At 38.7% G+C, this 26,143-nt stretch overlaps 2 protein-coding genes across 2 annotated transcripts in view; one reads left to right on the forward strand and one right to left on the reverse strand.

Annotated features, from left to right (window-relative positions):
- Nucleotides 1-1,798: 1,798 nt before the first annotated feature.
- On the forward strand, nucleotides 1,799-12,538 carry maf1b (MAF1 homolog, negative regulator of RNA polymerase III b). Its single transcript, XM_053629852.1, has 8 exons — nucleotides 1,799-2,354; nucleotides 3,816-3,900; nucleotides 8,029-8,160; nucleotides 9,372-9,534; nucleotides 10,332-10,453; nucleotides 11,170-11,289; nucleotides 11,401-11,496; nucleotides 11,659-12,538. The coding sequence occupies exons 2-8, from the start codon at nucleotides 3,818-3,820 to the stop codon at nucleotides 11,681-11,683; spliced, it is 741 nt and encodes a 246-aa protein (XP_053485827.1). The 5' UTR covers nucleotides 1,799-2,354; nucleotides 3,816-3,817; the 3' UTR covers nucleotides 11,684-12,538.
- Nucleotides 12,539-14,559: 2,021 nt separating this feature from the next.
- Nucleotides 14,560-26,143, reverse strand: part of LOC128610748 (uncharacterized) — a 48,439-nt gene continuing 36,855 nt past the window's right edge. The window contains exons 21-28 of the mRNA XM_053630166.1: nucleotides 24,804-25,139; nucleotides 20,169-20,444; nucleotides 19,483-19,731; nucleotides 19,271-19,384; nucleotides 16,828-16,920; nucleotides 16,006-16,089; nucleotides 15,365-15,420; nucleotides 14,560-14,968 (exon numbers count right to left, since the gene is read on the reverse strand). Coding sequence (XP_053486141.1) covers nucleotides 14,966-14,968; nucleotides 15,365-15,420; nucleotides 16,006-16,089; nucleotides 16,828-16,920; nucleotides 19,271-19,384; nucleotides 19,483-19,731; nucleotides 20,169-20,444; nucleotides 24,804-25,139 — 1,211 coding nt within the window. The 3' untranslated portion in view covers nucleotides 14,560-14,965. The remainder of the gene's footprint in view (nucleotides 14,969-15,364; nucleotides 15,421-16,005; nucleotides 16,090-16,827; nucleotides 16,921-19,270; nucleotides 19,385-19,482; nucleotides 19,732-20,168; nucleotides 20,445-24,803; nucleotides 25,140-26,143) is intronic.

Raw genomic sequence — 26,143 nt, forward strand, 5'->3', positions numbered from 1 at the left:
TTTTTTTTTCAAATTGTACCGCTATAAATTCTATCGGAAGCTTAGTGGTAGAGATGTTGAAGTCATGCGACTGTTGTGTAGTTCATTTATAGCCTAACTTTTGCTTTTACATCTGGTGATTGTATTCAGGCAAAATCCATGACAGCTGTGTTCATTTGTCTAGATTATCTTGATGAACAAAACATGTAAGAAGCATAATCTTTTGTTGGTCACATAGCTTATTTTCTGCCGTAACCCAAAAGCCAATGGAAAAAACCTATTGGCTTTCTGGCAAGGGAACCAGGGTGATGCTAACTTCTGGGTCGGCCTACAAAAATGTCATCCCTGCAGCACTCTATAATCTTCTATAGTCTACTACAAATGATCAGGAATTGGTAGCGGAAGCAGATGCAAGTTCAGGTGATTTACTGGAGACAATAAAGGCAAAATAAACAAAACCTTTCTTAATTTCAGGTCCAGACCATCATACTCTGTCCCATGCAGGTGAAACATACAAATTAACATATGCATATTCATACGCTATAGCCATAGCTACAAAGTTTTAAAATCACAATATTTTATTTATTTGGAAATAATAATAATAATAATAATAATAATAATAATAATAATAGTAGTAGTAGTAGTAGTAGTAGTAGTAATAATAATAATAATAATAAAATTGTGATATGTTGGGACTAATGAAGACTGACAGGAATGACATAATCCGTCATGTCAGTCACGTTCAGTTACGTTCACACACACACACACACACACACACGCTACAGTATGTACACTATACTAAACTTGCATAAGCATGCAAGCTCTTATAATTACACCTATGATTTGACATATCCATAGAGAGATGTCTTTTATGGTGTAGGTTTTATGATTGTGTCTCTTGGGAATACACAAAATATACCATGATTTAAAGCTCAATAGCATTTGAAGGGAATGATGTACAGTCATGATCCCAACTGTACAGGGTTCATCTAAATGTCAGCTATAACGCACACCTTTTATATTTTTTGATATTTAACAAAATAAGCTATTAAATCATATGTAAATTACATATGAATTTCACTACAGAATGGGCTCATACACAAAATAGCCATCATTTAAAGCTCAATAGCATTTGAAGGGAATGATGTACAGTCACAAATCCAATTGTAAAGTGTTCATCTAGGTGTCAGGTATGACGCACACCTTTTAGAGTTTTGATATTTAACCCTACAATGCATGAACCAAAAAAACCTTCACGAATACATAAAGGCGGTCAAAATGACCCGTACTGGATTGAATGGTTTTCTTCAAAAAATAGATGCCCTATTAATTAAATAATATATGTATATATGTATGTACGAATATGTAATATAATATATATATATATACACACACACATATGTATGTATATTTTATTTATATTTTAAATACATGGCAATATTTATACATGATTTAATAGTTTATTTGATTAAATATCAAAACTCTAAAAGGTGTGCGTCATACCTGACACCTACATGAACACTGTACAGTTGGTTATATGACTGTAAGTCATTCCCTTCAAATGCTATTGTAGTTAGAAACGTGTTTAACAATGTCGTATGTAACTTTAGAGACGGTCCCTTAATTTCAGCATATCTGCGAATGTCGAACATCCAACGCCACACCGACTTTATTCCTATTTGTCCAATATCTCTTATCTGTTCATTTCTAGCCAATCACATTGATGGACAGTTTAACAGACAGACTAGATAGCCAATCACATATCGTGTATTAAGGTGGGTGGGACTTGTGTTTTAAGGGTTTTATTTGGAGACAGACGCAGAAAATATTCCCCCATTAGAGACAGAGAGAGAGAGAGAGAGAGAGAAAGAAAGAGAGAAAGAGAGAAAGAGAGAAGCTAAGTCTATTGAGCCGTATCGAGGTTATATGTGATAAATATTTACAGAAACGAGGACTCGGAGTGTTTGTTGATCAGGTCGCGTCGATTAAAGCTACTCTGATCCAGAGGAGGAGGTTTTTAATCTCCGCTTTTTGTCTTTGTAAATCGGTTCAAACAGGAGGGGGATGAGGCTGCAGTCGGACTCGAGATCATCTCTGGATTTTATGTCGCTTTTATCTGAACAAAGCTGCGGTTTTTTAATGAGTTTTCCTATAAAAGTGCATGCAGAGAGTAGAGAATGTCCGCTTCGACCGTTAAATTGTGAAGCCCAGTAAACTGCTTTCCAATCAAAGAGGCGACATTGTAACCGTTTAACTGCTGCAGTTTACATTGTAGCCTTACGGATCAAACCGAGCGACTTCCAGATAACATTCAATCGACTTTATTAGCCTGTTTTTACTCCATTTCAAAGAACTTGGTCGAAAAGAAATTCAAGGTAAGATCATTTTTTAAAGTGTATTTGTGCTTCATTCTGACAACACAACCACAGGCAGATATCTTAAATCAGCTCTTACGAGTCCTAATCGATTGCTTAATTACTTAATTAATATGCCCGTATGTGTTAATGAATATGTTTTATTCCTTATATCCAAATACAGGACATCTTTTATCTATATTAACGTCTCTTTAAGAAAAATAGCGTTCTGTTTTTAAACCAGGAAGCTGTACTCGGGGCTACATTTCAATTTGTGCAGCACTTCACACACAGCCTAAGTGCACTAGGTAGGGTGCAGGCGCCATTAGTGCTATAGCCTGTGTAGTGCACTAGTATAGGGAGGAGAGAGTTGATTTTTATCTGGGTTTTTACGCGAGGCCTTGTTGTAAGAGGAGGAAGGGCGGGCGGTACTGGGTTTGTCTGATCGAAGGCTGAAAACACAACCACTATATAAATAAATAATTAGTATAAATAAATAAATAAACACACAAACTAATAACTTAGGGTTTGGTGTATCCAGAAATTGCTAAATGATATCTGAGGAAGTTAATAAATAAGTGACCTTGTATTACTCTATTATATTAGTCTATATAAAGACAGTTTTAGATATATATAAATTTTTATTTTTTATTTTATTTTTAACAACAGTACTAAAATGTTTTAAGTCTAAAATGTTTTTCCTGTGTGTTGACCTGTGGTTCAGATTTTGAAAAATCTGAAAATGAGTAATTGAATAGGCCGGATGTATCTATTATCTATTAATAGCTATAATTAATGTATTATGTGAGATTAGATAATTACACACATTATGCTGAGGTGTGTGTGAATTGCAATCTAAATGGTTTTTCATATGTTTAATTGAAGCAGTTTTAAAACAGAAAAAATATATATATATATTTTATAGCTTTACATTAGACAATTTCCTGTTAAATTTTATTGCTGTTTTTTTTTAAAGGTATATAAAATATTTAATTTTAACAGGGTTAGTTAATATTCAGCCTTTAAAATTTATTTTAAAATGACGAACAAATCTTAAACAAACTTTAACAAAAACTGTTCTTTTTTTAATTTTTATTTATTTATTTTTTAATGGGACGTTTTGATTATGCTTAAGGTTTGCATGTCCTTATCTCACATGAACATCGTTGCTTCATGGTGATGAAACAGTAAAAAAAATAAAATAAAATATTTTAAAATAGTTCTGTATATTTTGTTGTTGTAGTTCAAACTGGAACTTTATGTTCTCTTTATTTCCAAGTTTTTGTAAGGATGTGAATTTATTTTATGTAAAATACAAATCAAGCCTTTTTTTTAAAAAAAATTAAAAATCAGTGTTTATTCTTATAACAATGATCTTGTTTAATGTTAGTATTTACTCCTGCAGTTATACTGTGTGGTGCTGCACAGCTGTTACGTGTGCGAGCGCTGTCTCACGTCTTGTTTTGTTTGCTCCTCATACAGCTATGAAGCTGTTGGAGAACTCGAGCTTTGAGGCGCTCAGCTCTCGCCTGTGTGTGGAAACCGGAGACTCGCACATCCTTGGCAGGTATTTGCTTCCTCGTGATTCTTGTTTCGTCTCCAGTTCAGTAACACAGTTGTAAGATGAACACTTGCATTTTCGTACACACGCTATGGATGTATGCAGTTTGTATGTAAATGTGTGTGTGTTTTTGTGTGTGTGAGACCGAGCGTGCATTAAGAACATTTCGTCACACACACATCCTCTGCTTCACTTCCTGTTATTTATTGTGTTGCTCCAGTGTATTTGTGTCGGTGTTTATAAGGGATTATTTTATATTAGACTTTCACCTTTAGTGTCGTATGTACAAGTACTGATTCTCTCTCTCACACACACACACACACACACACTCACACCAAATACACTGTCATGTTAAAGTGCATGTTGTACGTTTTGAAAATCCTACATTTGCACCAGGGGTGTGTGATATGACGTTATCACGAAACTTCATGTTTCAATTATAGGTATTATGATAGATGATATAAGCATCCAGCAAAACATTCATGTTACTTTAAAAACAACAACAAAGAAACCCCCAGCAAAATCTGATTCTTAATAATACCTTTCTTTACGAATATTACATGTACAAATCTCACAAACTGAAAATAAAGCAGTGTGCAACAAGATACAAAATAATAATAATAATAATAATAATAATAATAATAATAATAATAATAAAACATTTTAAAAGACTTGGTCCAAATCAAATTTGAACACCTAATCAGAGTTCCCCATTGTTCTAGAAACACTAACCACGTCTGCAGTGGACGTGAACTGTGTGAACAGTGGCTTGTGATATTTACCACAATACTGATATCAAATGGTCGTGTTGCCCAGCTCAAGTTTACACGTTTATAATAATGCTAAAGCTTTTGAATCAGAATGAATCATTCCTTCAGATCGTAGCTAGAAGACGAGCAGCTTGGCATCGGCTGGAAAGTCCCCGTCATTACTGCTGCAACAGGGTCGACCGACTCCATCGTTACTGACTTATAATAACGAGTTCATGTATAAAAAGTGGTCTATAAATGATTACACAAGAGAAGGTGCTTTACACGCGTCCAAGTAGTAAAATGACATAAAGGATGAAACGGAAGAACATAAATATAAAAGAGTGAGGAAGCACTTTAGTTAAAAGCAGAATTAAAAACGTGTGTTGAAATGTTTTAAGAGCCTGATTGATTAATAAGTGGTCTTTTAATGTATTTGACAAAAGCTGTTTCTAGGAGGCCAAAAGTAACATCAATGCTTTTTTTTATTATTTATTATTTATCCCCGCCCCCCACCCCCACGTTTTAAAAAAAAAAAATTTAAAAGTACAATTTTGTACATTTACTATTTATTGACATATTTTTACGACAGTTTAAAAGACAGTTTAAATGCCGGCACTCGACTAAACTAAATATTATGTTGTTTATCTTGAAAGTGTGTGTGTGTGTGTGTGTGTGTGTGTGTGCGCGTGCGTGCGTGCATGTGCGCGTGCGCACGCGTTACTCTTATTTTACACCTGTGGCGAGCGGATGATGCACCGCATCTGTCTCTTTTTGAGACAGAACTGTTGCTTTCACAGAAATGCTGATGTGTTTTTCTGTTCGGCAGTGCGTGCAGTGGTTAGGTGCGAATGTGTGAGGGAGGGAAGGGAGTGTTTGGGTGAGCTCAATCCCTTAGGCGAGCAGTGTGACGCAGAAGGTGGTGTCACATAACGTTTGCATGTATGCCTACGATACATCCTTCAGTTACTGTATGTATGTATGTGTGTGTAATATGTAATATATATATATATATATATATATATACACATACACACACACACACACACACACACACACACACACACACACACACACAGAGCTTTGTTCCAGATGCGCTGCCAAGTGCATTGGCGTGACCTTCTTCCTGAATTATTGCTCTACAAGTATCTAATGCTGCTTCATGATGTGTGGAGAAGTAAGCAAATTGCACGCACTGATACACGCCTGTATGCGCAGCTCTGTAAATATTATTTGTGTGTTTAAAAAAAATATAAAAAGCATTTTTGCTATTTTTTTTTGCTACACTTTGGGATTGTGATGTACTTTGCAGCGTATTCTGACCTGCTTGTAAAGCCGTAGCCTGTCACTGTTTAATTATTAAGCGCAATAAAACTTCGTGGTTTATATATTAGAGACTTGTGACATCGTGCTTGCAGATTAGCAAGCAACACACCGTGCAGCATTTTAGTGCGCACGTGTGTGTGTATGGGAGAGATTACCACAGACTAACATTTCAAAATGTTTCCCTGCACTGAGATAAGACCAGAAAACCCTGTTTACTCCAGACTCACTCGCAGTGGAAGTCTGTGGACGGCGTGTGTTGAATTCTGTTAATCGGTGTTTAAAATACTCGACTGTATAACGCATTTTTTTAAAACTCCAGTTGTTGCTCTGAGCAGGTAAATTGTGATAATGTGAGAAAGTCTTATTAAACATGGTTTTATGGAGTTTTATGAACTTTCCAACCCTGGAGCTATACTGTGGAAAGTAGTTAAAGTTACTGTGTGCTTTATCTCTTCGCAATTTAAAGCCTCGAAAGCAAACTGGAAATATTGGCAACTCTTCCTGCTGAGAATAGTTTATTTATTATTACAGATTTAGAAGTGTTCTACTTACAAAAATCTGTTTTATAGACAGAGTTCAGCATCTGCCCTTAAGACTTCCATTATAAGTGAGTTTGCGATAAACATGTTATGTATGTTTGTTGTTTTTTTTCCCCCCCCTTTTCTCAGTGCAGGGGAAACGTGTCAAATTCTCATCATGTACAGATTGAAATTCCCACCTGTGTTGATCAATCTCTCTCTCTCTCACACCTTCACACACTCACACACTATAGATACAATACTGTGCCCAGATAGACATGAGCCTGATTTTTATTTCTGTCCATTGGGGTTGGATACAGGCTTTAATCCAGAGTGTTCTCGGTCACATGACTCTCATAAACCTTCATGACTTTTGCCCTTCACCTATAAATATGATCTGGGTTGTGTGTCTGGACCTGGTACAACCTCTCTTGCATAACCCCACAGGACACACGCAGCACGGCCTCCGTCCGTCTGTCTGACATTTTATCCAAGCTTCAAATAGACCTCCAGATAAACAGTGAGCCTCCTGTAACAACATCCAGCCTGTGCGCTCCACTGGAGTCTGCTGCTTAAAGAGCATTATTAAAATGACAGCTCTGGGTTTCTATTTATTTATTTATTTTTAATACAATGTACTCGGTGTTTTCCAGACTGTAGAAAGGGCTCGAATAGCTCTGATCTTTCAAGGCAATTCCATAAAAGGATGCAAGTCTATCTAACTAAACGTCTAACGGTAATTTATTCCGTCTTGAAGTTAATAAGCTGCAGTCCGTCATGTTACGGAGAAACTTCCTCTGTCCTGAAGACCGTCTAGCTTTGCCTCAGACTGGAGACTCCTTCCATAGACGTTAATGAAACGTGCCCTTATAGACTATTTTAAACATATTAATGGATGTACGATTTGGTTAAATAACAGCTTGTTTTTCTCCTACGTCTGTTATCAGCCTTGCCTTATGTTGAGCATCTTCTATATAAGTGAGGATCACACATTTCACTACAGCGATCGTGATTAGGTCCATGCATTCGGGAATATTCCTTTAGGTCGGTTATTGTGAGAATACAGTACCTGACATCAGCAGATATTCAAAACACCGATACCATGCTGTCTTCCATTAACTTTTGGATTGTATTTTATTGAAACCGTGAGGCAACACGACCGGCTCTGACTTAATTAAACGTGCAATGGAACAGACCCCAAGTCTGCAAGTCAGCACTTTTGATAATGTATTTGTAACATAATTTGTAAAGCACGAGATGGATTTTTCTTGCATGATGTATTGTACTAGCCCCATCAGAAATGCAAGCAGGTACATGAATGATAAGGGAGTATATTTTTCAGGTGCTTAATGTTGTAGCTAGACTTGACGTGTTTAAAGGAATTGGGAGTTATTAAAAACTATAATAATTGTAATATTTTTTTCGTTGTAGTATAATGTAGGTCCTTGTACGATGCTAGTCAGCTTGGGCAGTGTATTATCAAATCTGTACCGTGAATGAAAAAACGTTTACATTTGATTATTTTTTTCCTTCCTTTCTAGGATCGAGAGCTACTCGTGCAAGATGGCTGGTGATGACAAGCACATGTTTAAGCAGTTCTGCCAGGAGGGGGAGCCACATGTGCTGGAGGCTCTTTCACCTCCACAGACCAGCAGCGCCCCGAGTCCTAACCTGTGAGGAGCCTACAATTAATCACACACACACCAAATTTGCATAGGATTTACACACCAGAACCAAGAGTGCTGCTACACCATTCTAGAAAAGAGTTTATTTATTTATTTATTTATTTATTTTATTTATATACATAACTTTTACCTTTTAAACCACAGCATGTTTGATCACTTGGATCTGATTAGTCATTATGGTCAGATTGTGCATTATTTCTGTATAACAGAAATAATCACACAGTAGTAATGCGCTTGTCCTGGTACGTCATAGTTTCTATAGTAACAACTCATTCACAGTGACTTAATAGGTAGGTGCGCCAGGTAGAACAAGACTAATAATAAACAGATTTTACGCTTTGGGGTTCCTCACAAACCTGACGAGCTGCATTTTTATGTCTTGTTAACGTCGAGGGAGCGGGAAAAAAAGAGGCCGGTGAGGGAGCGACTGTTTTATAACTGCAATAATACAAGTGAGAACAGGAAACTTTGATCTGTAGATGTTGCACAAGGTGCACTAGGTATAAAACACTTTGGGAAGTGCTGTTATAGGAATAAAATCAGCTTTGCAGTGGTAACAGTAACTCTGCTTCATCACACCAGCTTGTCAGGGAGTATTTTACTATAACAGCACAACACTGAAGGTTTTATTGTTAACTTCTCATCCTGTCATAACTGACAGAAACTGGAAAAAAGGATGGCAGAGCGCCACAGCTCTTCTCTCCTGAGCCCAGTGTGAGAAACGGTACCTCACTGTGGAGTGAGGTTCACGATGCACTTAATCTGATGGCAGCATGGCCCAGGTCGGGGCTTTCCAGACTACTCGAAATGTCCAACAGACGGAGCTGTGAATAGAGGCCGTGTTGCACGTACAGTGTGACCACGCATGTTGTGCTGAATATTTTCACACAGTGTGAGCAGATTATGTGTAGTGTTTTGACTGTAAGAGATAAACGGCTGAAACATGCAGAGATAGTCATCACCAAAGAACACAATGTTAAGATCATACACTAGCTTAAACACACACACACACACATACACACTTATGTCCTTCCTGACCACCTTCTCATTATGAGAACTCTGCATCTCTATGATGATGCACTTCCTCTTAACAAAAACATATTGTATTTCTTTGTCTGCTTCCTGAATATCTCTCTCTCTCTCTTGCTCTCTGTCTCTCTCTCTCTCTCTCTCTTGCTCTCTGTCTCTCTCTCTCTCAGGTTGGGAAAGAGTGGTGATGAAGTGGAGAACCCTCTGAGCGATAAGTGTTGCAGGAAGACTCTGTTCTACCTCATCACCACACTGAACGAATCGTTCCGTCCCGATTACGACTTCACCGCCGCCCGAGCCCACGAGTTCAGCCGCGAGCCGAGCTTCAACTGGGTGAGTCGGGTCAAATCGTTTTTCATCATCATCTCCGGACAAAACTGACAGTCATGCAATGACGACTGAAGTATAGTACAGTAAACCTACAGGCAGCAATCCCAGGTTGTGTAGATTTCCCCCTGAAACTGGGTTTTAAATTTGTTGCTCGTTTTAAATTCAGTGCTGTGGGTTGGTACGTGTACATAATTAATTATTAAGGGGATACGACACACCATTTTGTCAACAGTGAAATTTTATTTATTCGTTTATTAGAGAACACGTCATGCTTTTTATTAAACAAGTTCATAGTTACTGAAGTTGCTATACCGCGATCCGCCACTTAATGACTCGCGCAACCGAGATCGTTCTAGCACTGAGACCTCGTTATGTCCTCATTCAGGGAAATTCTGACATTACGTTCCTGAAATACGAAATTGTGTAACAGTTGATTCTTGAGAAAAAATGGAAATAGGATATGGGGGGAAAAGTAGTATTTTATGGTAACCTGGAGGAGCACGCACATGAATTGTGTTACACCACAATGCTATTGAATTCTGGACTCTGATTGGCCAGAAGGTGTCGATTATTTTCCTATAACTGCACCTCTGAGAATAGTGCAGCTGCAAATCACAGGTTTATATTCATGCCCTTGACCTAATGTGTTCTTGTTTGCTTTATTTAAATGATTCGGATATTGTTGATTTTGGGTGCGTTTCGGGTAGACTGTTAAAACAGATAGAGTCTTGTGGGTTAATGGGGTTCAGCGGTCCCTGCTGTGAGAATGCTGACTGTGTGTGTGTGTGTGTGTTTCCCAGGTGGCCAATGCTGTGAACAGCAGCCTCTACTCGTCTGTAGGAGAGGAGTTTAACACACTCGGTCCTGAGCTGTGGAACGCCATCGACCAGGAGATCAACCTGCAGAGCTGTGACATTTACAGGTGGGTGGGTGGGTGGGTGTGTGTGGGTGTGTGTGTGGGTGTGGTTTTTCTACATGTGCATTTTTATGACCTAAACAGTTTAGTATTTGAGCATTCATGTATAATGTTAGTGTAACAGAGTGAACATCACCAGCATGACCACCGTGCGTTCAGATCACCTCAGCCACAGGCTAAACTCTCCAAAGAACATCAAAAAGGAAACACATGTACCCATGTATTGTACAGGAATCTTGGACAAATCTCAATTGACTATACAGTGTATGGTTACTACATGGGGTGTAGCGTGAAGGTGTTGCAGAGTCTATGTTGTGCACTTGTATTTCAAGTAGAAGACAGTTTAAGATTCATCCAGAGGAAAAAACACCCCACATATGAGTGACTGTTAGAAATTACCTAGCTGTGTGTAATATGTGCTTATCATATTTAAAAAAATAAACTTTTAAAAAGCTAGCCACAAATTACTTGCATTTATTAGTACCCTTTTTCTACATCAAGCAAAAAGTTTGAATAATGTTTTAAGAGGTTAAAATATAAAAATAGATCTTAAATATTCAAACCAAGTGGAAGTTTTTGTTGTTTTCATCCATTTTCTTATCTGCAGATTAAAAACTGGTATATAAGATGTGAATGGAAACCACTCTAGAGACATTGTGTGTGTGCGTGCGTGCGTGCGTGTGTTGAGGCAAACAGTGAATAATTGTGTGTTTTTGTTTTAGCTATAACCCGGATCTAGATTCTGACCCTTTCGGTGAGGAGGGCAATCTCTGGTCCTTCAACTACTTCTTCTACAACAAGAAACTCAAACGCATCGTTTTCTTCACCTGTCGCTCTGTCAGGTCGGGGTAAACGCACACAAACACAACAGCAAATACATTTTGAAACACTAGTAAACAAATACCAACGTTTGATTTAGAATCTCTGTTTTTAAATATTTGTTCCTTGTTCAGCGTCCTCAGTAGCTACGGTCGCTGTTGCCTTGACAATGAGCTGGACATGGAGCTGGATGACGACGAAGAAGAAGTGGATGGCTTCAATGAGGACAGGTGAGGTCACATGACTTCCTATGCCTACAGATTTAAAAAAAAAAAAAAAAAAGCTTGTGCATGCAAAAATTTGAAAGGTTATGAAATTGTTGTGAAATTCGTGATTTCAACCTTGGAAAGATGAATTACAAAGCATCTCTCCCTCTCCTCTCTCTCTCTCAGGTTCCCCCGAGCTCTGTGTGTGTAAATCCAGCTGGATTATCGGCTAACAAGATGTCACCTTTTCTCTTCTCATTTCTGGAATCTTTCCTGGAGCTTGACAAACTGATGGATTGCATTTAATCTGGGCTCTATAGCCGTTTAAAGATCAGATATTACAAAATAGAGTAATTGTAGTCAGATTTTCTGTATGTATGTATGTGTGTGTGTGTGTGTGTGGAAGGCTCTTTGGACAGTGAGGCCCCCTTGTGGACGTTCTGTAAATGTCGAGGAGGTTTAATACAATATGGCTGTTCGGCCAAAACTCCACATGAGCCTGAAACTCTATACTCTTCTCTTCATATCTGACTTTTAAATTTTCCCCAGGAAATGATGTCAGTACATTTAACTTGTCCTACATACACCAGCAATTAAGATGGGAGGGGCTAGTCATAGTTGCCTAATGACCTCTGTCCAGTCACATGTGAATAATAAAGCCTGTGATTTTGTGTATTTTCAGTTCAGCATTTTAACTGATTTTTCGGATCTGTCTGTCTTTATATTTTTGTGTTCACGTTGTGTTTTTATATTTTAACTGTGGTTTTGTTTTGTTTTTTTAATTCAAAGATTTTACCAAAATGGCTTTTATCGCACTGAAAGAAATGTGCCCGGTATGTGAATGTTTTAAATGGAGGCCCACAGGAGTTTGGACTGTCTCTTCGAAATCAAGGGCATCCTTTATAAAAACTTTTGTACATAATCAGATTTGATTCTGACTTTCATGGATTGACTTTGCATTAAAGGCGACATTCAAGTTACTTATGAAACCTGAAACTGATTTCTGAAATGTTAAGGAAATGTTTCTTTTATGTAAGCAAACTGAAATAAACCTAGTGTGTATGAAGCTTGATCTCTTTTCACTTAATGAAGAACTTTTAAATCGATGCCAGTGTTATGAGTTATGGGGTGAATAAGGCAATTAACTTAATAAATAACAATAATAACAGCAAATAGCTTCATAGAATCTTATATCGACTTCTTTTTACTACTGAAAGTATTGTGCTTGCAAGCACATGTATACTAGCCACCTCTGGCTAGAGGAAGGGAAATATAAAACAGTTAAGAGTAAAAATTGTACTGCTTAACCAATCAGGGTTGTTGCTAGAGGAGTGAACTGTGGAGAGTGCTCCAGTAATCCATAGGCCCTTTGATACGACTGAAGTGGCGTATGCATAATAAGTGAAAGTGTAGCTATTTTTCTAACCATTAACCTTTCCACCATCATCAAAAATGAATTATTCCACTGAGCCAAGCTGAAGTGCTAATGACTTTACAAGATAATGTGTTACAGAAAAGGCTGAAAAACTCTATCAGTATTTCAAAAATGTCAGGGGAAAAGCAGAGAGAAGTAAGGAGTAGTGGAGAGAGCTCCAGAGGACAACCACCTTCTTTTTGAAGAAAGGTGAGAGAAAAAGCTAGCAGCATATTGGTAATTAGCAAACCAACTAAGTTAGCTAGCTCATTTTAGTTACTGGGTATGCTGCTATATACAGTTTAACATGCCAAGCAACACAACGAAGGTTATAATGCATACTGTACCACTGCTTTCCTTTGAAAGCATTGTTTCCATTGAAAACTGTTTTGTAAAGAACACAATTCTTCAAATGAAGCTAACCTTGCTAAGCTAGTTTAATTTCATTGGATTGATGGTGTAAAATTAGCTAGGAAGCAACATATGAGTGGCTAATGTCATTTAGCTTGCTAGCTAGCCAGTCAATTAGATTCCCATACAGAGGATGTTAACTCATGCCTGTGTGTATTGTAGTGTTTTGATAGGCTACTATATTACATTGTTAAAATATCTAGAAAAAGCACAGGACACAATTCTGTCCAAGTAAAGTTTAATGTATCCAGCTTGGCAGCATAGGTGGAAAAAACCAAATAAAACGCTCCCTTAACTCCGAATTCTTAACTCAACCCCCGAGTTCGGCAAGTGACGTCAAGTCAACATGGCCACACACACAGCATCAACAGTAAACAAATTAGCACTTCTTAAATAAAAATTTGCTTTAGATCAATCAACATAAATGCATTGTCACTTGTTAAATCTATAATATACAGTTCACTGTTTTGAGAAGGAAAGTATACGTCACTCATCACAGTTAGCTGGCTAGCTTGTTGCTAACAAAAGATGAACATGGAGGTGTTCCCCAACCAAATGTCAAAAATGACTCATTAATTCAATCAATCATAACGAGCGCTGACTCCCAACTTTCCAAGGTCCATCATTATGCTTGACTTTGGGAGCGGGAATGGGAAGCGTGGTCACTCTCAACTAGTCCCCCTTCTTCTTCATGATTTTATGCATGGCCCTGCTGCCACATGATTGGCTGATCAGATAATTGCATGAATGAGAAAAAGTACAAGTGTTCCTTCTAAAGTAGTCAGTGAGTACGTATAAGGGCCTACCCCAGTGTCATTAAGAGGGCCCAAAATTCCTATTTACGGCCCTGTTCCTAGTAACTACACACATGACTAAATAAATAAGCATTTTGCTGCAAAATATATATTGAGACATACTGATACTGTGATAATTTAAATTTTTTGCCATGATATACTGTAAATTGATGGTCGTACCACCCATTACTCAGTTCAAAAAATTATTTTTAAATTTATACCCCAGAGTGCCTGTAATTTAATTTTATTTGTACAGTACATTTAACAACATACACTGCTACAAAGCAGCTTTTAAAAAAAAAAAAAATCCCAATATAGTTTTAAATTCCTAATAAGCAACAAGTGACTGTAGCGAGGAAAAACTCCCTAAGACCTTAAATCTGGTAGTTTGATTGAGATCTGTGATCCAAAGAGCTGCAGTGGTGGTAATTATTTACATCCAACAAAGCAGCTCACTGTAGGTTTGGTCCACATAGAACACTGTTATTCTCAATGCATGACAAGTTGAAAAATTTGTAAACAAACGAGGGCTTTTTTTTTAAAGTAACTGTGAAAAAAAATGTACTGTAACTAATACTACCAAGTTAAACAAGTCACTTTTTAAACATCTGGATTTAAAAGCTTATATAGGGATTATATTCCAGAGATTGGGACTGATACAAGAGAAAACAATTCCATGATCTCTGGGAAAAAGCTGATGTTTTTGGCACCTACAGGTTCATCCGTCAGTGTGCAAATTCTCCATGCCATTGTGTTTATTATCAGCCACGTTTAGAACATAGCAGTCTAACAGCCGAGCATTTTTAGGAAAAAATAGAAATTACAATTTTCCAGCTATTCATTTGATAACTGTGGCTCCATCAGCATACACGTTTCACTGCAGACAGAAAAACAGATCACATGAATACATTTATAAATACATTTCTCTTGATATTGCTATTACTATTATTGCTATACTGATATAACAAACTAGATGTTATTAACTTTTTGAATCAGTGACTGCAGCAAGAAATCAGTAAGTTATTTAGCGTTTCAGTATTTTGGCCCAGTTAGGACATAGAATGAGATGAATGAGATGATGGAAAGTTATCTAGACAGCTACCAAACTAACATGGATGAACTCTTTCAGATTCTGTGAGGCGCGGTTTTGTGTACATGAATGCTGTCACTGCTAGATGACAAATTCTACCCAATGCACCTTTAAGTATATTGATTACTTCATGGTGGTTGCTTTGTCTTTTAAGCTTTATACTGTAAATGTCATGAGTCTTACCTCCATGTTCAGCTTTAGGTCTGAGTAGACAGTATCATTACCCACACTGGCCTTTACTAGTGGGGAGCAATACACCATGAATTAATCTCCCAAAAGTTACAACCATTCTAATTTATAAAATAGAAAACAATCTTGATATTACTTTATACACAATTAAAATATATTATACCACAATACTGTTCAATTCTGGATTATGATTGGTCAGAAGGTGTTGATTAATTTTCTATAACAGCAGCTCTGAAAGTAGTGCAGCTGCAAATCAGGGGTTTAGTAAGTAAATTAAATAAATGAACAGATTAAGAGATGTTATTTAAATAAGAAAGATCTGTGAGAAGAGTGACTTGTGAGGGAAAAACTGTTTATAACTGTTATTACACAAGGGAGAACAGGGTTTAAAATGTGTAGCTGTTGGCAAACTGCTGCGGTATGAAAGGAATAAAAGTCTGCAGGACATGATGTTATAGGAAAATAATCAACTTAAGGGTGGTAACAGGAACGCCTACATCATACCAACCTGTAATTGATTAATTTCCTATAACAGCAAGATGCTGTGTTTTATTCATTACATAAAACAAGATTAGATGTTAGACACGATACAGGTGATCCATGATACAAAGTTATGTTTCTTCATTTTCCTCTACCTTGTACTCTCGCTTCTTTATTCAGCGGTTGTAGATCAAGATCAGCATAATTCATAAAACTAACACTGGGTTCAGCATCAGCACCTGCAGTAGAACAAAACCATTCAAATAATCTTTCGTCGTGTAATACATCAGTCATAACTCATAAACATACTACATCAGGCTTATGGGCAGTGGTAGCGCAGTGTTTAAGACCTTGGACTACTGATTGGAATGTTGTTTGAAATCCCAGCACCACCGAGTTGCTGCTGCTGGACCTTGACCCTTAACCCTCAGCTGCTCAGTTGTATAATTGAGATCAAATGCAAACCAGTCTGCATAAGGATGTCTGTGAAATGCCGAAAATGTAAATGTAATAAGGCATTATTCGTCTCCAGTAGCTCTTTAAACTCTAGTGTTTACTTCCTTTAGCTGTATTTATTATTCAGCGTGTTGCCTCTTTGATAAGCACGAGGCTGGTGAGGGAATGAGTGGTTATAACACCTAGAACGTAACATGTCTTGAGGACGTTTCCCAACGTTAAATGTAACTATAAGTGGATAAAAATATGACGTGTCGTTCTTGTGGTATAAGAGGAATACAACACTTGACGTGCTGTTCAGGTGGTAAAATCAATTCAGTTTAATCACATTACCTGTCACTATTATCCGCATAAGAGTGTGCCACAATATTTTATTCTTTACATAAATAATAAAACAATTGAATTCATGAAAACTATTTGTTGCTTATTAGAAAGGATATAATTTTACAATAAATATAAAATAAATATTTTATTCTTTATTACAGATATTGAAATAAACAGTGATTGACAGAGTGTCTGACCAGCCTGAAGTGGTGTGTGTCCTGACTGAGAGTCTTCAGCTCCTGACTGACTCTGATTCTGCTCTGATGTCTGATTGGTGTCCTGCTGATTTTCTATAGAGGAAGAGAGATTCTACATCTGAACAGGGTGTAAATAGTGAAGGAAACACTTACAGAGTTCTAATTACATTGCAACAAAGAGGGTAACTACAAAAAGAACCCAACAACAGTAAGTAATAGTTACAAATAATAAATATGGACATAATACTAATAACAGCGTGTAGTTAGATGAGTGTAAGTATACATATTAATTGCACAATCTGTAGTAAAATCATATATAAAACTAAATAAAAAGTCTTCATTATTTAAACAGCTTGAATATGACTGGAATGAAAATAAGTAAAAGGTTTCATTGAGCTGTAAATATGACTTTACATCTTGTGGCTTTATAAAATGATTATATATTGAATATATGACATTTAACATGTTTTAATGAGTATGTCCATATTTAATATTATACAATCTACATTGTATATACTGTTTCTTACACTGCAATCAGAGCTCTGACCATAATAATGATTTAAATATTCTAAACAAGGCCTTTTCATCAAACCCTTTATTTATTAATTCTTTAAATAACCTTAAATAAGATATTTTTCCATATTTAAGTGATAAATCAAAACTCGCTTTATACTCTGTTCTTATTGCTTTATACATCTATTCCAAGATGGCGCCAAGCATCGGTGTGTTCCCAAACAACCTAGCAGTCATTTGTCGATTTTAGTGACTTTTTTAATGTTTTTGTGAACAATGTACTCAGCATCATCATGTATGACCGAGAAACACTACTGGAGAACTGCTGTTCTACAACTGGAGTCGCTGAAAGGAAAGCTGGCATCTTAATTAGGCCAAGGAGACTAGGCTAGCTGTCCTCCACAGAATTTTCCTAGCAAACATCCAGTCCTTAGACAACAAAATCTGTGAGCTGAGAGTGCGGGTTCTTTTCCAAAGACAAACGGCAGTCAGCAATTTAATCTGCCTAACAGAAACAAGGCTAAGAGAGGACATATCAGACAGAGCCATGGAAGCACGAAGATTTTTCATACACCGTGTAGACAGAATTAAAGAATTTTCTGGCAAGAGCAAAGGACGGGGATTGTTTGTTTTGAACAACAAGGCTTGGTGTGACCACCGGAATATACCAACACTGAAGACCTTCTGTTCTGATCTGGAACACATCATACTATAGTGTCAAATTCTGACCCTACCATCTGTGCACCTCAGCAGAAATCGAGATTCATCAGACCAGTTTTTCCAGTCTGTCCAGTTTTGGTGATCCTATGCCCACTGCAGGCTCAGCTTTCTGAGTAAACTCTAAAAACTGTTGTGCGTGAAAATCTCATGAGATCAGCAGTTATAGAAATGCTCACAACAGCCCGTCTGGAACCAATAACCGTGCCACTGTCAGTGAGTCACTGAGATCACACTTTTCCCCCATTCTGGTGGTTAATGTGAACATTACACAAAGCTTCTGGTGCATTATCCTGCTGAAAGAGGCCAGTGCCATTAGGGAATCCCGTTCCCATGAAGGGGTGTAATAGGTCTGCACCAATGCTTAGGTAGGTGGTATATGTCAGTGTAACATTCACATAAATCCCATAACCCCAGCAGAACATTGCCCAGAGCATTACACTGTCTCCGCTAGCTTGCCTTCATCCCATACTGCATCCTGATGCCATCTCTTCTCCAGGTAAGCAACGCACATGCACTCGGCCATTCACATGATGTACAAGAAAAGGTGATTCATCAGACCAGACCACTTTCTTCCATTGCTCCCTGTCAGGTTCTGATTCTCATGTGCACATTGTAGGTGCTCTCGGCAGTGAACAGCGGTCAGCATGGGCACTCTGACCGGTCTGCGGCTACGCAGCCCCATATGCAACAAGCTGCGATGCACAGTGTGTTCTGACACCTTTCTGTCATAGCCAACATTAACTTTTTCAGCAATTTGTGCTACAGTAGCTCTTCTGTGGGATTGGACCAGATGGGCTAGCCTTCACTAGCACATACAAACTTCACACACATCAGTGAGCCTTGGGTGCCAATGACCCTGTCGCTAGTTTACCGGTTGTTCTTCATTGGACAACTTTTGGTAGGTACTAACCACTGCATACCAGGAACACCCCACAAGATCTGCCTTTCGGAGTTCTGACCCAGTCATTTAGCCATCACAATTTGACCCCTATCAAAATCGCTCAGATCCTTACCCAGATCCTTTAATATATACATATTTTATTACTTTTATGAATGCTTGCTTGGGAACTCTAACATAGGAATTTCACTTATTTTAAAAAAATACTTTTTATACTGGATAAAATGTGTAATCTCTCATGTGACAATATCAGTCCATTCTTTAGAAGTTCTTATTATTTTGTACATAATATAGCCAAAGCAGTTGTCAAACCTTTCTTTCTTTTGATGCACGACAGCAGGATAAATATGATCCATAAAGAGGTGAAGAAAAAGGCCAAGCTCACTCCTACACCCACTCCTGTTGTTCTACCACTAGATCTAGAACCTAGGGGAAACAAAGAGAACGTAATTTACATTTAAACACTGTGCAAAGAAACTTTATTGTGAAAGGGAGAATCTAATCAAAAGAAATGGATTTCCTACGTCTGACTGAGACCCAGCTTTTCGGTGACACTCCTCTCTCTGGGTGTTTACAATGGTAGAAACCTTCATCTGACTTTGAGACAGTTCGGATGATCATCTCTCCTGTAGTCTGTGTCTGGAGAACTGATCCATCTTTATAGAAATCAGCTTGGAGGTTTGAGGACTTTGTGTAGCGATATAAACAGCGTAGAGTCAGAGGATGTCCCTCAGTCACAGGATGGACAGGACTCTCCAGGATCACATCACCATCTAGAACGCAGAAATTTGCATGTACAACATAATATGATTCCAGTAAGGAAATCCACACACTATGAGATGTTTAGATAATAGATTTAGAACTTCTCTAATTTATCGGTGCATTGATTAATGCACACTAAACGTGTGGAATCTGCAGAACCAAACCTGTGGAACTATCCCCTGAGAAAACATTTAACTGTGCAGTAGTGCTGCTGTCTTAGAATTTGAGATTCTGATACTGGCATCTGTTATTCGGTATCTGTCTGATGCACACTTAATGATACCTGCTCTAAAAATCTTCCATACTTACACTCTTATAAATGCCATAACACCCTAGCAGAAGGAGTTATAGAATTTTAGAAATTGCAGGAACATTACAGGTAATGTACTAAGATAAACAGGTTTTGTGTTATTGAATGGTTCTCCCAATGGGAGACTCAGAGACTCACCATGCACTGTGACGTTGATAGGATTACTGCTCCCTCCAGATTCAGACTCACACCAGTAAACTCCAGTGTGATATGTGTCGATTGGAATGATTTTGCATGTAGAGCCTGTAAATAATCCCCACCGTGAACAATCTAACACTCTCTCACTGTATGTGTATTGTCTCACTGTCCATCCAGTAGAGTTTCTCTGGCCCTCACAGCTCAGTGAGAGAGAGTCTGTAGTAAAGTGTTGAGCTCTGCTGGGATTGATGATTAGAGAGACTGGAGGAGATTCACCTTAAACACAGAAAGCTGTAATTCATTTATGTTTTTTTTCTTTTTTTTTGTATTTTCTTGGCATAGCTTGCACTGAACACATTTACACCTCATTTAATTAAACAGTGCCATTTAAATGAGAAGAATCCTTTAGTGCTATTCAACTGCTTTAAACATTCCCCACTCACTTATAATTCTCCACAACCTATATTTAGTGTCAGCAACTAGTCCAAAGATTAAGTCAGTATTTATGAGGGGAAATTTACATGGATTAAGAGTATGGTTATGCAGCTGATTTAAGTCAATTCTCTAAGTGAGTTTTCTTGATAAGAAGCATGCAAGACAGGGTTTTTTAATAGCACCTAGTCTGCTGCCTTCAAATCCCGAGCACTTAACTTTAAGCCCATTCATAGCTGTCACCAAAAACACTAAAAAAGCACACATAAGTTGGTTGGCAGTAATAAAACACAAGCAAAAATCATTACACGTTACTTGCTGGTTTAACCCACCTCCTCTCCATCCACAGCCAATGCTCAACCCTACAATACACCCCCCAACCCCCACTGCAGCATTGCATTTATGACATTAATCTCAGCTAATTTTAGTTTCATTAAACAATATGGCTTCCCCACTAATTATTCAACAGATTAAATAATGGAAATTGATCCAGCAAAAATTATGCTAAATTTATTTATTTATATCATGATCCAACAGTTACTCAGACCTACCAGCCATGAGATACTAAATTGATGTCATGAAGCCTTAGCGGTTCTACAAAGCGCTTTACATTGGTTCTTATTCACCCATTCACTCACGCACTCACACACCAATGGTAGCAGAGCTGCCATGCAAGGTGTTAGCTTGCCATCGGGAGCAAATTGGTGTTCTGTGTCTTGCCCAAGGACACTTCGGAATGTGGAGTCGATTAGTGTAAGAGTACAATGCCTCTGATTAAGATGTGTCTCCTCCTCCTTTGTTCTTTGAGCAAAAACCCTTTACTCAAAATCCTTTACTCAAATTCCATTCCATAGTGTGTTTGAGTGCATTTACAGACAAAAATATAAATGTCAGCATGATGTCAAACAGTGCTGCTGGACTTTGATAACACAGGTAGATGTTGACCTGCTATGGCATTACTGCCCGTCACATCTCCTCCGGTGCCCATAGGATTACCACTCTTTCTTCAGCCTTGCTACCATGCCTAAATACAACCAAAACCATACAAACCTCCTCAGTGACTAAGGCTGTAGCAAGCCCCACTGGCACCGTTAATGTTTGCTCAGTGCCACTGGTTTCATATGGCATAGGTCAGCTGCAGGGTCGTCAGCCGGGTACCACCACTTAACAATGTTTTGCTCCTTTCACTCTGGAATGTCTCCTGGTGGCGGAGCAGTGGCAAGGACGTCTCTCTGCCACCACCTGCAACTAGACCTTGGGTTAGATGTTAGTCTCCTTTCTTCTCACCCAGAGCCAAAAGCTACATTTCTCAGCCTCTTTAGCCAGGTCTTTCAGGGCCTTCGACTGGTTTGCTCCAGTTCCTCCCATATCCCTCAGGAGGCGAACAGTTGATGTTCTAACAAAGCCACGGCATCCTACGATGGTTCTCTAGCCAGCCTCCTTACACTCGGCAATGAGATCTGAATATTTTAGCCTCTTCCTCTCAAAGACAGCTTCTATTCCTTCCTCTCACTAGGGAACTGGAGCTTCCTGCCAAGATAGACTCTCATTCTCCAGTCCTGGGTGAAAGGAACTATTTTTGATGAAACTCTTGGCATGACATTGCCCCCACCTTCTCTAACAAATTGGATGTGCTGACCTACTGGTGGAGGATCCATCCATCCATCCATCTTCTACCGCTTACTCCTTTTCAGGGTCACGGGGAACCTGGAGCCTATCGGAGCCAGGGAGCATCGGGCACAAGGCAGGGTACACCCTGGACAGGGTGCAGGGCACAATCACATACACACTCACACACCCATTCATACACTACAGACAATTTAGACACGCCAATCAGCCTATTGTGCATGTCTTTGGACTGCGGGAGGAAACCCCCGCAGCATGGGGAGAACATGCAAACTCCGCACACACGGCCCTGGCGGGACTCGAACCCTGGACCCTGGAGGTGTGAGGCGAACGTGCTAAGCTGGTGGAGGATGACCACTGCTAATGACCTGTCTACACCCCTCCAGCACCTCAGCCAATCTGCTCAGGACTTGATTGTGTTGCCACCTGTAGTGCCCTTGGGAAAGTGCAATTTTTGCAACCTGACAAGATGTGCTAGAGAATTGCATTTGGACAGCTGCAGAGGGGGCAGCATTCATCCTGGGAAAACCGCTGGTGCAGGTTCAATGGGCAGGGGAGTATGTCGCATGTTGTCCTGATAAGAAAACTAAGCCTTGCTTTTGAGATTTTCCACAGGTCAACCATGCTGATGTTTCTGCCACAAACTCCTTTCCATGTTATCCAGCCCCACTGTTGTCCCTGTGATCTTATAATGCTCATCCTCCATCGTTGTCACTTCAGACACTACCAGTTTCTTCATTTCTTTCCTACTAGCAGTGGACCACTTGTGATATATATATATATATATATATATATATATATATATATATATATATATATATATATATATATATATATATATATATATATATATATATATATATACCTGGTCTACTCCTGCTTGTAGACTATGCTGATGGATCCTTTTCTAAAGTGACCAGTTTCATATAGGCATTGGGTCAATCCCAGCCACTTTCAGATGAAAGAGTTGGCTTTCTCATCCATCTTATTTACTGTGTAGTAGCCTAGCTGCTACACCGGGTGTGGGGGGCTTTCTGTCCAGATGACAATCTGACTCCTCCCACCATCTGTCTGGGGCCTGGAGCTGCTGATGATTTGGCCTTTCATTCGATATCTCTGACTTCATTGAACAAGATGTTAAACTGGGACAAGGGGAGGGCTGGATGAGGCACATACCCTGGTGACCCTAAGGGCTCATTCCTTCCTGGGTCACTGTACTGCTTTCTGATGTATTCTTCCAGCTCCTCGTTTCTAGCTTCCCACTCTTTGCTTCCTCCTACAACTGCCTTGCATGCTTGAAGGGATTCTTGTAGAAGAATGGCTCGTTCCTTCCTCTTCCTGCACTCAGCCCTTGGCAGGCTGGCAAACCTCTGCTTGACATCATTCTACAGTGCTTTGAGACATTCTTTCTTCCCTCCAGTTCCTTTGGAGTTGTAATCACTGTTGCACCAGTTGCACCATCTCCCTCTCTTGTCTCCCATTTTGTCTCAGTGCAGTGGTTTTCTTGGTGGTAATTGTACACTCATGGTAAACAAGTTGGGCCTAGCCTCCACACCCCTTCTCAGTGATCTCTCCAGTGTTCTGCTAAGGTCTGCATCCACTCTTTGCCTGGCCTTTGGCCACTTGATTTGTTCCTCCTAGCTGGTGTCTGCTCTTCTTGCCTGTGCTCTTCTGAGACGGGTGCTATTTTTTCTCCTTGGTGAAAAACAAGACAGCTTATGCTGAACTATAGGGTCTTTCTTCCTCTCTCAGTTGTATGACCTCTTGAGTGATCTGAAGATGACGATGACACATATACATTACAGCACTGTGAAATTCATTTCTTCACATGTCCCAGGTTGTTAGGAAGTTGGGGTCAGACAGCATGATACGGCACCCCTGAAGGAGAGAGGGTTAAGGGCCTTGCTCAAGGGGCTTTAACCCCCAACCTTCTGCTCAGTAACCCAGAGCCTTTAACCACTGAGCCACCACTTCCCTGTGTGATCTGACATTGCAGTGCAAGGTTGTTGTTGGCCTTTCCCTCCGCATCTCGCTCTTCTCTGGTGGATTCATAGTTCCTTGAACGTGGTCACCTTTTCCCACCAGCACCCATTATCTGTATTCGTTCCTGTCATCTCCGTGTGATCCATCCAATTAGTGGGTTGGGTTACCAGCCACCTACTCCCAGTGCTGTCTTTTCCAGTCTTTACTGGATGTCCTCCAATCTTCCCTGGACTCCAAATACCCTATGCCCAGTATTCACTGGGTTACCAGGAATTACATTGATTATACAGGTAGATGTTGACCTGCTATGGCTGTAGCAAGCCTCACTGGCACTGTTAATGTATGCTCAGTGCCACTGGTTCCATATGTTTTTTCTGACTTAATACTACTTCTTGCTCAGGCTGATATGTGGCAGGAAGAATAGACATAAGGTCAATGTCAGAATTGTGTGTGATGCATGTGCATCATGTGTAAGTCCTCATTGTGTGCAAATAACTAAAGGCAGCTCTATAGTAGAAAAATGCTAGAGTAATTTATTTTTCCACTTGCACATCCACATCCTACACCCAACCCAGTAATGTTATTTTTCCTCACCAGTGATCCATAGTGGCTGTGGATTGCTGTACTGTGTGTGTAAGGCTGGTTCTCTTCTCTCTCCTCTGCACATATAAACTCCTGTGTGATTAAGAGCAGCAGGACTGAGAGTGTAGTTGCCTCCAGATCCTCTGCTGCTGTCTGAGAGGGGCTTCACATGCATGATATAGCTTTGAGTATCTTTTATTTGAGTTAAGGCATCTCTGTAGGGAACAGTTGTGTACCAGCTGAATTTCCAGTCTGTAGAGGAGTCTGTAACCTCACAGCTTAGAGTCACTGAGTCTCCTTCAGTCAGCCAGCTCTGTGGAGATACACTCAGTACTGCCCCTGGTCTCTCTGTTACACAGCAAATACAAAACATTTAAATTTGTATAGTTTTTGAATACACAGTAATAATCATGAATAGAAATGAATATCTTTGTGAAAAGGCACATGAATTTTACATGTAAATAATGTGGTTTTTAAACATTGTTTAAAATATTTCATATTTTTCCACTTGATACATTTATTTTGACATTTGATTTAACATGATTTTCTCATATGATTCTAATTCAAAAGGTATTTTTCCCCACATTGTTCTCACATGTAGTGTGTGGGTTTATATTTTTCACATTTCTCATGTGATTAATTCATTTTCACATATTATTCACATAGTCATGTGTTGTTTGTCATTATGAGTGCATACAGATGAATTAGAAATAGCATAAAAGGTCAGCTAGTTTACAAAGAACCATTATTATTATTATTATTATTATTATTATTATTATTATTATTATTATTATTATTATTTAAATAAACTATGATACACACCCAGAGTGCACAGCCAAATTTCTGCTTTTGGTCCTGGCCCCTGATGGCTGTGGCATTATAATATTCAAACTTACTGGACAATAGGACAAATGCTTCTCTCATGTGCCACTCATGAGCTACATTTCTCACGCATTTGAGATTTCTGATTTCAGACATACATTGTATATGTTTTTTCATTAATTTACCACAGTTTAAGAAAGAATAAAACACACCCTGTCATGCTGTTGCAGAAATATACTGAGTGGCAGGTTGGTGTGATGAAATGGAATCACTGTTACCTCCCTTAAGATTGTTTTCAGTGTTTCAGTTAAAGTCTTTTATTCTCTCTTGTCCCACAACCATTTGCCAGAATAAAAACAAATGAAAGAACAACACATCACACTTTTCATCCATTTATAATTGTTACATTTAATCTAACATTTAATGTGTTGAATATCTGCAAAAAAGGTTAGTTACAGTGTAACAGTTCTCCATTCTTTAGTAAATAAGCCATATAATCATGTTACTGATTACTGTTTCTTTTTTTTTTT

Source organism: Ictalurus furcatus, chromosome 7 (assembly GCF_023375685.1).
Source record: "Ictalurus furcatus strain D&B chromosome 7, Billie_1.0, whole genome shotgun sequence".
Classification (NCBI taxonomy): Eukaryota; Metazoa; Chordata; class Actinopteri; order Siluriformes; family Ictaluridae; genus Ictalurus; species Ictalurus furcatus.

What these genes read in the sequence shown, in the direction of transcription:
- maf1b (XM_053629852.1), top strand. Translation starts at nt 3,818, where the DNA reads ATGAAGCTGTTGGAGAACTCGAGCTTTGAGGCGCTCAGCTCTCGCCTG. An exon ending in CAGAGCTGTGACATTTACAG is followed by an intron (nt 10,454 to 11,169) that starts GTGGGTGGGTGG and finishes TTTTTGTTTTAG; the next exon opens with CTATAACCCGGATCTAGATT. An exon ending in GATGGCTTCAATGAGGACAG is followed by an intron (nt 11,497 to 11,658) that starts GTGAGGTCACAT and finishes TCTCTCTCTCAG; the next exon opens with GTTCCCCCGAGCTCTGTGTG.